Source organism: Salvia splendens, chromosome 21, assembly GCF_004379255.2.
Source record: "Salvia splendens isolate huo1 chromosome 21, SspV2, whole genome shotgun sequence".
Classification (NCBI taxonomy): domain Eukaryota; kingdom Viridiplantae; phylum Streptophyta; class Magnoliopsida; order Lamiales; family Lamiaceae; genus Salvia; species Salvia splendens.
This window is the reverse complement of record NC_056052.1, coordinates 3,163,761-3,178,077: the sequence shown is the minus strand read 5'-3', so window position 1 is coordinate 3,178,077 and position 14,317 is coordinate 3,163,761. Positions and strand designations below refer to the sequence as shown.

General features: G+C 32.4%; 2 protein-coding genes across 2 annotated transcripts; one reads left to right on the top strand and one right to left on the bottom strand.

Moving 5' to 3' along the window:
• Nucleotides 1-1,684: 1,684 nt before the first annotated feature.
• On the bottom strand, nucleotides 1,685-6,348 carry LOC121783840 (WAT1-related protein At5g64700-like). Its single transcript, XM_042182017.1, has 7 exons — nucleotides 5,997-6,348; nucleotides 5,101-5,163; nucleotides 4,863-4,979; nucleotides 3,879-4,113; nucleotides 3,646-3,804; nucleotides 2,590-2,741; nucleotides 1,685-1,960 (listed from the first exon to the last, which is right to left on the bottom strand). The coding sequence occupies exons 1-7, from the start codon at nucleotides 6,203-6,205 to the stop codon at nucleotides 1,798-1,800; spliced, it is 1,098 nt and encodes a 365-aa protein (XP_042037951.1). The 5' UTR covers nucleotides 6,206-6,348; the 3' UTR covers nucleotides 1,685-1,797.
• A 3,521-nt stretch (nucleotides 6,349-9,869) lies between these two features.
• On the top strand, nucleotides 9,870-11,301 carry LOC121785321. Its single transcript, XM_042183705.1, has 4 exons — nucleotides 9,870-10,509; nucleotides 10,590-10,687; nucleotides 10,763-10,873; nucleotides 11,086-11,301. The coding sequence occupies exons 1-4, from the start codon at nucleotides 9,870-9,872 to the stop codon at nucleotides 11,299-11,301; spliced, it is 1,065 nt and encodes a 354-aa protein (XP_042039639.1).
• Nucleotides 11,302-14,317: the final 3,016 nt, after the last annotated feature.

Genomic DNA, 14,317 nt, shown 5'->3' with positions numbered 1-14,317 from the left:
CGGATTCTCGTATTAATATGGAAGTATTCATAGGATCAATTTGTACAAATTGTCAATGATTGATGATGCCTTATTGGTTTCCAAAGAAAATGACATCCAATACATATGTGCTGTATAGCTTTAGTGGTATTTATCTTTTTTTGAAAGGATTCCTCATTTCAAAAAATAAAAGATACTAGTACCTTTATGTGACGACTATGATTTGACTGAATTATATAAATAGCATAATTATACATGTCAATAATAAACTCTTGATAAAAAAAGAATTTATTGTAGTTTATAATCCAAACTCTAACATTATTTGTATAAAAAAGTGACATGAGCTTTAAAAAAATACAAAGAAAAAAACCCTAAACTTTGATAGAAATTGTAATTAATAATTGGTTGAACCATTATTTTTAAACATTTTTTATGATTTATGGTATTTTTATAAATAATTCCAAAATTCAGACCACAAAATACAATTAAAAAAATTGTTTTAGATATGCGATACAATTAATTGTATGGAAAAACAGTGTTTTAAAACGGCATAGTAATTTATTGATATCCTAGGCTGTCTAACGAAGAATCACACACTCACACCAGTTTTCCGATGAAAAACTGATTTTATTAATTTTCTGATAAAATTACACAGTCAATTATAATTTTAATAATACCGGACATTTTAATTATAACGGTAACAGTTTAAAATTTATTTGTAATCAATACCATTTGCATATGACTAAATATTAATGTCGAGTAATTGATTAGCAATGAAGTTGGTTTGTGTAAAAAGGAATTGCATAAGATATTATTTCAAACCAAAAGTATTTGTGAAAATAATGCTAAACCAAAAGTAGCGACACTTTCCAGATATGTATGTTATTACAATGTACTCCCCATTAACCTACTTTTTTCAAGTAATATAAAATATGTTAGTACATTCTATTTTATTTTTATAGTATACAATTTCATAAATGTTGGTAGCAATTTGTACCTAAATACTCTTTTCAAGTTGCATACACTTTTCGTGCTAGCACGACTATCTAGGAAAATAATGGAAGAGAGTTCCAAAATCAACCTTAATAGTCATTATAAATTTATAATCATACCAACTTCATACATCATTATTTTGTATTACAATTAATTTAATAATAGTACAAAATTTGAACGAGTATGAGTTGGCCATGTTGCTACGGTCGAAACTTTGAAAACATGTTGGTTATGTCGTTGGACCCATGACCATTTCTTTTGTCAACTGCAAATATGAAATTCTTAAAATAATTAAAATAACATAGTGGAATCCAGGTTGAAATTATTTTATTATGAAAACTGTGACATAAGATTATGCTATTAATCTAATGATATCTAATAAGCAGCCCACAGCTCTGAAGCCCTAGGTAAATATTTGGGCTTTAAATCGGTCCATTTATGAAATTATAGAATTAAAGCCCAATATTTAATTTTAAGATAATCATACTTAATATACCCATCAAAATGATCAACTCATAATATGAATATGATAGGAAAATTAAATCTCTTTTACATCAAAGTGTACATGTAAATCAACACTTTTTTTTTATTATTTTATCATCCTAACTAAGTAGATCTACTAGTATGCATTCAAATAATATTTGATTAATCCAAATCATCTATATTATAAATAGGCGTTGTGCAAGAGTAACATACTACCAACAATCACATATATGTAAATTTGTACACATATTTGATTCAAAAGAAAAGAAACATTAAACCCATTAAATTAGTAGGGATAAACAAGAATCTAAAAACCACCTAATTTTCATTGTTTAACTCTAATTAAGACTTAATTTCCATCTTTGATTCTTCACCCTTCAACTCTCCACACGCTTTCTCCTCATCAAGATTTGGGTTGAATGCCGCTTTTGCCCTTTCTTCCTCCTTTGTCTTTCCCCACAACACAAAATATAGCCCTCCAACTAATAAAAGTGCTCCCAAAACACTATCACGAATAAAACACATCAAAATCAAAATAAAAGTCAATATAATATACATGTGCTCCAAAACAAATTTGTCTTCTTCACATCTAGATGTAGACGTGACAATTGGTTTAGAAACATCCTTGTATAAAATATAAATTTCTCCTTTCAAAAAGATTTCCCTAAACTTCCTTTAAAGAAGTACTATCATTCTCAGTCTTACTTAATTTTATCTCCATTTTAACTATTTATCATCATTTTTTCAAAACAGGTGCACTAATGAAACACCTCGCTTAAGCTGGGACGGAAGGAGTAATTCTTTTTTAAAGAAGGCGTTAATTTACATTTTGAGATTAAATAAAAATCCAACATTATGGAAAATACAATTTTACTCTCCATTAAAGTCAAACAACTTCTCATTTTCATGTTTATTCACTTCAGGCTACAAAATATTTTCATCGAATGAATTTTCCCAAATTATGCTATGGATCCATAGATAATATTATCATTTTGGTAGACTCCCATTTTAACCTCGGTGGTGATTGAGCAATGGAGCCACCCTAAACTATTTAATTAATCTAATTAATTACGTCATAACACATTTCGAGGTGATAATTAAATTGAAGGAAATAAAAAATTAAAATTATTATACCTTCCCAAAGTGATAGTTTCACCCAAGACGAATGCAGACATGATTAGTGTAATAACCATGATTAGAGGAGTGGTCATGGCCAAGAAAACTGGTCCTTTCTTTTCAACAACCCATGCTTGCATGTAAAATGCAACACCGGTCACAATTATACCCTGCAATAACCATTAATTACCCAATTTAATTAGTAATCTTGAAACTTCTTCATTTTTCCAAATTCATGATTAAAAAATGTTTAGCTTTGATCGATGCCCTTTTTCTTTACATTTAAATAATGTTTATAAGCTGTCAATTATGTCGAAGTGATTTGTGTCCCAACTTTTTTTGCTTAATTAACTTATCTAAAAGAAGCACTAAGCCAACAAAGTATGATTTATCATGTCACAACTCCATAATAGTAGTATTTTTTTTCGAACTTTCTGTTATTATAATGGGAACAAAGTTCAACAAATCTGGTTTGTCGTGAGATATTAATAAGTTGTTTGGTCCACCTCAATTAGTTTTTAAAAAATTAAAATATATGCTAAATTAACCCGTCAAAATTTATTATTTATTCTATTTTTTTATTATATTTATGCATGATTCCCGTCCTTTACTAAATGATTTCTTTGTTCAAGTATATGATTTATTTAATATATATTTATAGACCGATTCATGCTATCTCGTTCCTATTTTCAATCTCTTTTAATGTTCGGTCACAATTTTTTTGGTATATATTAAAGGTCATACCACTTTTGTAACTTGGCCTAAAACTAAATTATAAAGCGTAGTTACCTCCTTTATCCAATAACCTAATCCTCTAAGCAATTATACATCTAATCAAGCTAAAATTTTTATATGATCATGAACTTCAAAATATATTTATGATTAACTTTTGTTTTTCAATTTATAGATGCTACCCCCATATTATATTAATCCCTTAGTATTAAGATGAGACTCTTTTTCCATTGACAATTTATTAACTAAACCTCGAATCACACATTATTACGACTATTTATGAGGACGCGTGAATATATTACTCGATATAAAAATAAAAAAAAACGCTATAAATATACTTACACAATAAGCAACTGATACAAGTCGTACATTCCATCCAATTTTCCAGTGAGAAGGCTCCCTTGCAAATGCTAGAGCAACCAAGAATGATTGTATTGAGCTTAAAAGGCATTGCACCGTTGTCAACATCAGCTTTGAAGGATAACTCTTAAGCACTCTCCCCTACATATATAATTTCTCTTAATTAATACAAATTGAATAAATCCAAAAATAAAATAAATATATAAAAAAAAGACCTGCAAAACAAGCCAGAAAGCCCAGCTAATGTTGGAGAGGAACATGAGGAAGACACCCTTAATCCATGTATTGGTTGGAGTGATGATGTGAGAATGGAGAGATGTGTGGTGAAGATGCCATATTTGGAGAAGAGGACCTCTGTAGAAAGCAATGGTTGCTACTCCTCCCATGCACAAGCTTACTCCTGTCATTTTCATTATTCCCGAGCTTGTCCTTATCTTCACCTTCTCCATCCTGTCATTGATGTAATTTAACTTTTTCGAATATATAGGGTTGGACTAAAATAAGACTGATCGTTATAAATGTGAATGCACGGATGTGCAAATGCAATAGCTTCACGATCGAGCATGCATGAAATGTGACATGCTTGAATATGCGCTCGATACTAAGCAATAGCTTGCAAATCACATACAATCAAGATTTGACCTAAGAAATACTCACTTTACTACTTTGACTAAATTTTAATATTTGGTCATGCTAAGTGAAAATATTAGATTCAAAAAAAGTAAATAAAAATGCATTCATCATCAAGTGGTTGATTATATTTATTGCTCTTATCTATCTTTAGAGAACGTTACTTTGTCGAAGATTCAAACCTCAACACCCAAAATATCAACGCAGAGAATAAAATAAAATTTGACCGTGTGTTATATATTCCTTAATTAAGGGATACCATTTGGTGATTATTTTAACAAAAGACATATGTTATTAGTAGTAAAGCCACGATTCTTCTTAAATCTTCTTTAAAGAAAGAGAATATTTACTTGTCCCTTTAATGTATTAATGTGCTGCATTAATTATATATAACTCTCTTCTTTTCAATTAATTGTGCTTAATCAGCTCGTGTTTATTGTGTAAAAATAAAATACAAATAAACCGTAATTTTGAATAGAAGATATCAACTGTACCCTACTTACACTAGTGAATGAAGCTTTTCCAAATTAATTATTTAAAAATAAGTATCAAATAATAATTTTACACACCTTAATAAAACTGCAAGGAAGAAAGTGATAACAGGAAGACTATTGGTAATTGCAGCTCCCAAAGATGCCGTTGTAGACTTCAAAGCTACTCCAACAACATCTAAGCTCATCGTAATTCTACAACAAATTTAAAAAATATAAAAAAGTAAATAAATAAAACTCTATTATTTGCCTTTATATTTTCAAAATATTTTAATTTTATGATCATATATATGTGTTTTAAATTCGAAATACATACCCAAATAGGGAAAGGAAGAAAATCTTGAGGAATATAGAGAGTGAGAGCTGAGGAGCTGTCTTCCTGCATACGCAAAGAAATTAATACTTTACATTAGCAGTATTTAACAAAGGATGAAAAAAGTAGTACCATATATTGCAGATTGAAAGATTGATGACAATGCATAGTTATGTCAATTTATTATTGCATCTAAGCTACTTTCTAAAGTGTTAATCTTTCTTGAAATCTACCCATAGTGGAAAATAATCTTTGAAAATCGTAGAAAAAAAATTAAGGACATATAGTTATGTAATTTGAATATGCATGGTTTAGCATTTTCGTTTACTACCCTTTACTGAGATATGATTAGTAAATAAAGTATCTCCAACCATTTAGACTAGACTCAAATACATTTTAGTGCAAATGTCACATTAAATATGATTTTACTCAAACCATTTACACTAAACTCAAATTTAAAAGAATATTCTCTATAATATGCCTTTTTTTACTCACAAAATTTGAAAAAAAAAATTGGTTTTGGTTTAGTGTAATTTGTAAACCTAAAGCTGTGTATTTTTTTATTCAAAAACCAAAAATGGGATTGGTTTTGGAGTACTATTGGAGCTAATTAAATATCTCATTTTAACTTTTTTTGTACCATTGGAGATGATCTAAAAAATAAAATATATTGTTGTCAAAATTTTAGTGATAGAAATAATTATTCCATCTTGATTTGATGCCAAAACTAAGACTGAATGCTTCAACGAAAGTAAAATTTAACTAAATTGGCAATCATATATCGCCAATATCAATTTTTATTTTTTTTAGTTGAAATTATGGTAAAGATGAAGCCAAGTCTCTTTTAAAAAGTGATTTATATATACGTACATAGAAAATGGAAATCAAGATTGAATTACCTCTCAAAGAAGATGGCAATAGGGGCCAAGAAAAGAGTAGCAGCAGCTTGTCTGTAGAAAACAAACACAAAGGTGTTCATTCCCACATCAAAAGCAAGCTTGGTAAGCAAGAAGTAGCCTGCATAAATGGTTTGAATAGCAACTACAGCCAAAATCGCCTTGCTTTCACCCATTTTTGCACTTGGATTTATGTTTCTACCTCGACACATTTGGGGTATAAATACCAAGTTTACATGAGAGAGAGAGAGAGAGAGAGAAGAAAGTATAGGGAAGGAATCTCTCGTATAAAATTAATATGGAAAGGGAAACTTAAAAGTGAAAATGAAAATATAAGCAAAAAATTTAATATTGGGGTTTGGCATTCACAGACTTGGGGATGATGATGATTTCACTTATATCTTATAGGAAAAGTCATTGATGTTTTACTAGAGATGTTTTACTAGGAGAAAGTAAAATCTAATTTTAAATGCTACCTATTAATGTTATACTCCCTCCATCCCACAATAATTGTCACTTTTTTTTTCATTTTGGTCCGTCCCATAATAATTGTCACACTTTATTTTTATCATAAATTGTAAGTAGGTCTCACATTCCACTAACTTACTTCACTCACATTTTATTATAAAACCAGTATAAAAAAGTGGGTCACACATTACACTAACTTTTTCAACCATTTTTTTTACATTTTTTAAAACTCGTGCCCACAATAAGAGTAACAATTATTGTGTGACAGAGGGAGTAAATAATAGTATGAGAAAAATAAATAAGTGAAATGCGGAATCCATCAATCAAAAATAGTAAAAATAAATAAGTGGAATGTGGAATCCATTTTATTAAAAATTACAATAAAAAAACGCCAAAAATACTAAAAATACTCATTTGATAACTAAAGAGGAGTAAGTAAAGGTTTAAAGATAATTAACTAAAAAAATAAGAATAAATATTGCAGCAAGTTTTGTGAGCGTTTCTTAGCCATTCGTATATTGCATCAAATACTTATACCATCACATCCAAATACTTCCCATTTCGTCGACTAAGATAACGTAAATACTACTAGCTAGACACTAGTACTATAAATGAAAAATTCGAACAAAGGTTCGATTTGCATGAATGCAACTCTGAAAGTGGAACTATCTGGCTTCATTAATTAACGGCTTTTTCCCAAATAAAGTATTTTTTTCTCGTTACTTTATACTACAAAAAAAATATTTAAGTTTGTTCCTTTGTCTGATTATTTAGAACTAAATCACAAAGTATCTCTGTCCAGCCAATACATGCATTCCATGTATTATAGTTAGAACAGACAATGTAAATTTATTATGCACATATAAATTGGTCACATACATTTCTCGTGTGAAACGTGATGTTATCAACTCCAGAAAATATTGTGGCATATGTGAATGTTTATTGGACTGCATCATATTCAATTATATAATTATTTAAGTTATTGCTTTGAATAATAGTATATTATTCCAAGCACGACATATATATTATGCCAGAACCTACTTTTGTTGCGACGACCGACTTTTTTCCTTAATATTTTATGTTAATATTAAGTGCATGATTGGGTAATTAAAGTAAAGATAAGAATTCTTGATTCGCACCCCTTTTTTCTTTAATTTGTGCCATTACTTTTTCTGTTTCTTATATACAAATTGATTAATTTTGAAAAAAATCGACAGCTTTAGCCTTAGTTTATACATTATGATTAGGAAGTGGTGACATATTGATGGCTCGAAGCTTTCCAAGTTTCAGTTTTTAGAAAAAAACATTAGTGTAGCAAGTTGGTAATCACGTAACATGTATTTGACCTTATATGTATATAGTTTATTTTCTATAAATTTTAATTTCACATATAATGATGTTATGGTAAACATTCGGCATGCTTGGAGTAAAAAACAACAGTCAATATAATATATAATTATACTTTTGACTAATAGCTAATCTACATACGGAGAGTTCAATAACGTGTAGAACCGTAATTAACCTAATCAGATAAAAAAAAAGTGGTTCCATAATCTTTATTGTAAACCCATGCGAAGCCTTTAAATAATTTTAACTTTTTTCAATATTAAGTGAATTATGTAACATGGCCAATAATTTTATTTTACAAATAATAATAAATAAACAAATCAAATTTGATAATTTGCCCCAGAATAGTTGTCATGGGACAATTGACAATTTTTTAAATTTTGTGATATGACATTCAAATTTTGAAATATAAATCAAAATTTTTACTAAACTTAGTAAATGATGTTAAATCTCATATTCTCATTTCTAAAACTATGTAAAGTAAAGCGTTTAATTATTCGTGTGATAACTGATACGGAACATTTACCGAAAGGATTGGGTCGGCACTTACTAGAAATAGTGGTAACACTTTTTGAGTTTTAAACTAAAATAAAAAAGATTAACGATCTATTATGTGCAAATCCAAGAACGACCATAATGAAAATTCTAAAGGATAAACTCGTAATATGTTATACACCTTATTCAATTGTCACATTCATTATAAGCACGTTTAATATGATTCGTTTTGATTTATATATTTAGTTTGATTCTTGTACGTTAAAAAATATCATTGAGATTTTTAATTTTATAAAATTCATTAAAATTCAAAGCTCGATTCACTCATTTCCTCTACAGCTTTAAATAAATGAATAGAATAACAAATAAATTTGTAATTTTTATGAATTTGTGAAATTAAAATTTTCAATAACATTTTTTAATGTAGTAGAATCAAACCAAATACATAAATCAAAATGAATAATGTTAAACGTGCTTCGAACGAGGGTGGTGCTCACATTAGGTGGTGCGCAATATATCATTTTCCTAAACTCGTACTATATGATTTGTTGCGAAACAATTTAGATTTGTTTTTTAATTTAAAAATCAAATTTTATTATAATCTTAAATAGAAAGTTATAAGATGCTACTAGTATGTAAAATGCCTTAAAATCCCTAATTAATGTCCACTATTTATTACCACCGCCACTTTTGTTTTCTGACTCTCTCCGCCTTTCCAGTTCACACAAAACAATGTGGAAAATGGAAATATTACCACTAAACACCGAAATGAAATTTAAATAATATAGTTTATTAATGGAAAAAACATTTATGTTTTAAACCATGGGTACAAAGTAAAATGCTGTGTTCCACTTCCATGATTCATATGCGGTGAACCGATTCAAAATTTTCAATACAAACAACAAAAAGAAAACTAACTAATAGTACTCCTCCCTCTGTCTCTAAAAATTTGTCACTTATTTCCTTTTTCGTTTGTCCTTAAATATTTGTCACCTTTCACTTTTACTATTTATGGTAGTAGGCCTCACGTTCCACTAACTTATTCTCAGTCACATTTTATTTTAAAACTACTCCCTCCGTCCGGCAATAGGAGTCCCATTCACAAGTGGCACGGGTTTTAAGAAAGAGTTTGAGTGTGTAATAAATGTAGTGTGATAGTGGAATGTGGGTCCCACTTAAATTGTTGGTTGAATGCAAAAATTGAGCTATATGAACAAATGTTCATAATTTCAGTGTGTTAAATCCAAATTTAATTGGATTTAAGTATTCCTATTTTAAATAAAAACAAACTGGAATAAATAAAACATTAATTGCAATTTTTAATTGATGCAAAGAACCTGCCTTCCATACATTAATTACAGTACGTACAAGAGGTGACCAAAAACAATTCAAGTTTCCCTCTTTAACATTTTAGAGGGAAATTTTAACACAAATTTTCCCTCTTACAGTAGCCTCCTATAAATACATTCACAGCTGCATTTACACCTCCGCCAACCTCTCAACAAAACAAAAAAACACCACTAGAGGAAAAATTACATACTCCCTCAGAAAAAGCTCATCATTGGGATGGAGGAGGGGTCAAGAACAACAATGTTTTTAAGCAGCTGTAGGAAGAACTTGGTGGTGCAGTTCCTACTGAAGCACAGCATCGATGGAGTGCTCACAAGAGGGGCAGTTATGGAGGCAGCAGAGGAGTACGGCATTAGCAGGAAGACAGTTTACAGGCTCTGGAACAAAGCAAAACAGCAGATGCAAAGGGGGGAACCTGCAATCATGGAAGGCAAGGTTAAAGGCTATCATCATTCTGATAAATTCAGTCTAGATGAAGAAAAGGTAAGAGCTTTATCCACACTTGAAAGGTCTTCAATAAGGAAAATGGCTCACAAATTGTCTGTTAGCAAAAGCACATTAGGCCAGTGGATTAAGGAGGCCAAATTAAGGCCACATACAAATGCTATCAAACCTGCCTTAACTGATGCAAATAAGTTAGCTAGGTTGAAGTGGTGCCTTAGTAAACTTGAGCCACATATAAATGCATGTAGAGTTCAGTTTGAAAGCATGCACAATGTTGTGCATAATGATGAAAAATGGTTCTATATGACCAAGACATCAGACAGGTATTACCTCCTGCCTGATGAGGTTGAGCCATATAGGGCATGCAAGTCAAAGAGGTTCATCACCAAAGTCATGTTCATGTGTGCTGTAAGTAGGCCTGTTTTTGGCTTGGATGGCCAAACCAAATTTGATGGAAAGTTGGGTATTTCCCTTTTACTGAATTGGTTGCAGCACAAAGGAAATCCAAGAATAGGGCTAAAGGCACACTTGAGACTAAACCAATTTCTTCAGTGAACAAGAGTGTGATGAGGGACTGCATTATCAACAGGGTATGCCTTTTTCCCAACCTATCAGATCATTATTTTTACAAACATCATCATTTAGGTTTTTTTTAAAATTTACAGATTGTACCAGCAATTAAGGCCAAGTGGCCTGAGTGGGCAAGCAAAGAGATCTATATCCAGCAAGACAATGCCACACCCCACATAAATGGTGTGGATGCTGAATTTGAGGCTGTTGCCAAATCAGATGGATTTAAAATCCATCTGATTTGTCAACCACCCAATTCGCCAGACACCAATATTTTAGACCTAGGTTTTTCAGAGCCATTCAGACATTGCAACATGAGAAACCATGCAATAATGTTGATACATTGTTGGAGAATGTGTGTAGCTCTTATGAAGAGCTGTCACCACAAACCCTAAACAAAGTATTCCTATCATTGCAGGCTTGCCTCACAGAGATCATGGTATTTAGGGGTGGGAATAATTACAAGGTCCCTCACATTAACAAGGCCAGGTCGGAAAGAACTGTTGGACTGCCCAATGCACTGGATGTAGATGAAGATCTTGTGAGAGATGTGTTGGAGTACTTACAGCAACCAGAGAACAATGCTGGTTGTGGATATGACATTATGGCTTTGGCTAATGCTTTTGGCTTCTAGATAGATAGTGGAATTATTTTTGTAGTAAGACCTTCATATTTTTGGTCAGTAAGGTCTGCTCTTTTGTGTTTTGTATGTAGAACTAGTGCAAAGAACATGTACTAATGCACATATTTAGTGAAGTTTACTTACCCTCAGAAAATTATCATCATATGGGCAGTTAATAATCAGCCTCCAAACCTGTAAAGGGGTGGCTAAACTAACCAAGAAACACCATCATTTTAATCCTCACATTATCAGGTCCAATAAGACAACAATCCACAACATAGCAGCATGCATTAACCAAACAAGGAACCCCAATTACCCTTAGAAAAATATCATCATAGGGCAGAATTTAATCAGCCTCCAAACCTGTTAAGGGGTGGCTAAACTAACCAAGAAACACCATCATTTTAATCCTCACATCATCAGGTCCAATCAGACAACAATCCACAACATAGCAGCATGCATTGACCAAACAAGGAACCCCCATTTACCCTCAGCAAAATATCATCACAGGGCAGAATGCATTAACCAAACAAGGAACCCCAATTACCCTCAGCAAAATATCATCATTGGACAGTGCATAATAAGCCTCCAAACCCAACATTGGGGGTGGCTAAACTAACCAATGCAGGGACAAAACCAACAACCAATACTCCTCACAAAGAATTCATCACAGAGCAGCCTCCTAACCCAACATTGGGGGTGGCTACACCGTTCATCATAGAGCCAGATATCCCCTACCCCCTCGGAATCCCATAAATGGCCAACCCTATGAACCTCCAAACCCTAACAATGTAGGGGGTGGTTCTAAGGGAAAATTGAAAGAAAGACTCACAGATTTAGAGTAGATCCTTCATGCCTGGCAAGAGTATCACCAACATTTCCTTGTACCATTCCTCCTCCTCAATCGGCCGTTTTCTCGGTCGCCTGACCAGCGGCGTTTGAGGGACAAAAGGAGTGTCCCACTCAAACTCAGTGACTGAAGTCTCAGGGAGTAGGGCTTCCTCCATCAGCGTCTCAGGGACAACAGTGGTGGTGCAATCAAACTCAGGCGAAGCAAACACCGGAGTTTCAGGGAGTAGGTCTTCGCCCATCGGAGTCTCAGGAACTACAGTTGCATACATGTAGGCGGTGTTCTCCCAAGAATATGTTGGGATTGGAGAGTATTGGGTCGCGATTGGGGTCGGAATCGACGCCTCTGAGGGGTCGAACGCCCATTCCTGGGAAGGAGGCGAGGCGGGGCCGATTAGGGTTTGAGGAGGCGGAAATGGAAGGGGGTTAGGGGTCTGTGAGAGAGATATTGGTGATAATGGTTCGGAATCGGAGTCCATTTCACCGATCTAGTCAGTGACGATTAGATTTTCAGGAGGAGAGGTAAGGCGGCGATTAGGGTTCGACGAGGAGAGTAGATGGAGAGAGTGAGAGAGTGTTGGGGTTGAGAGAGTGAGAGGTGAGAGGATGGAGAGAGTGAGAATTAAAAAAAGGGACAGGTGTTGGGGTTTGGGGGTGTAAGGAGTATTAAATTGCAATTTCCAAATATGGTAAGTGAACCGGGACTCCTAATCGCGGACGTCCCGAAATGGAAAAACGGGACTCCTATTGGCGGACGGAGGGAGTAATATATAAAAGTAGGACTCATGTGCCACTAACTTTTTCAACCCACTTTCTATTACATTTCTTAAAATCAGTGCCAGGTCAAATGGTGCCAAATTTTAAGGGACGGAGGGAGTAGTATTTATTGTTAAATGGTCCAGAAAATATAGTGATAAAGGAGATAAAAGAGAGAACTCGGTTTGTTTGGAATTGGATGATCATTGAATATAGCACCCTTTAAATAGGGATTACAAAGTAGGTAAATATGGTGCTTCAAGTATTATAATTTAATTCTATTATATTTTCTTTTCTAATACTCCCCCTCAAATTGAGTAGTAGGATCTCCTATACTTAATTTGCTAAGAACATCTTCAAAACTTCTAGCATTGACAACCTTTGTCAGTATGCCAGCAGGGACGGACCTACACAGTGCTGTGGGGTCCCTTGGAATCCCACCAATTTGTATTATTACTACATACTCCCTCCGTCCATGAAAAATAGGATTATTCCATTTTTATCCCTTGTTTTGGAAAAAATGATAATAAATAGTTAAAGTGGATAAAAAGAAAAGTAAAAGAGAAAATCAATGGTGCAGAAAACATAGTAATAAAGGAGAGAAAGAGAGAACTCAGTTTGTTTGGAATTGGATGACCATTTTCATTGAATATAGCACCCTTTAAATAGGGATTACAAAGCAAGTAAATATTATGGAACTTCTGCTCCAAGGAATTACAAAGCAAGTAAATATAATGAAACTTGGGCTCCTAGTATTCTTGGCTCCTAGTATTCTTGTGCATAGTATTATGATTTAATTCTATCTTTTCTAACATTTATTACATCTACTCCCACTTCTATAAGTCCACAATCACTCTTTATTTAAGATTATATGTAAAGAGAGTAGTAAATAAGATTTTATTATTTCTATCACAAATTGATTTTCAGATTGAACCTTAAAAAGTTTTATCCATTAGGTCCAAGCTAGTGAGTAGCGTTGTCAGTGGTATAGTCATTAATAATGATAAGATAGAGCCAAATTTAATGTGTATATACTAGTCAAATCTCAAACACAATTTTTCAAAAAATGATAACAACAAATAATAAGGGTGTCCACTATAAGGCGGACACCCTAATAGCCCAGCCTCAATTTTTGTCCATAGCCACAAAAATTTGTTTCCGCCACTATAGTGGACACTTCCAATAGCCCCCAAATTTTATAATCAATTTTCATTTTAAAATGTTTTTAGTTTCAATCAAGTATAATTAAAATTATCACAATGTAAATAATTAGAAAACGAGATAATTGAGGTCGAATATTCGTTGTATTGCAAAAGGGTAAAATTATACAACGATTAATTAAAATAAAATGGTGAAAAAATAGGTGGTGGATAGTGGTATTTATAGAGTTAAGTAATAAAAAAAAATTAAAAATTCGAGGTGA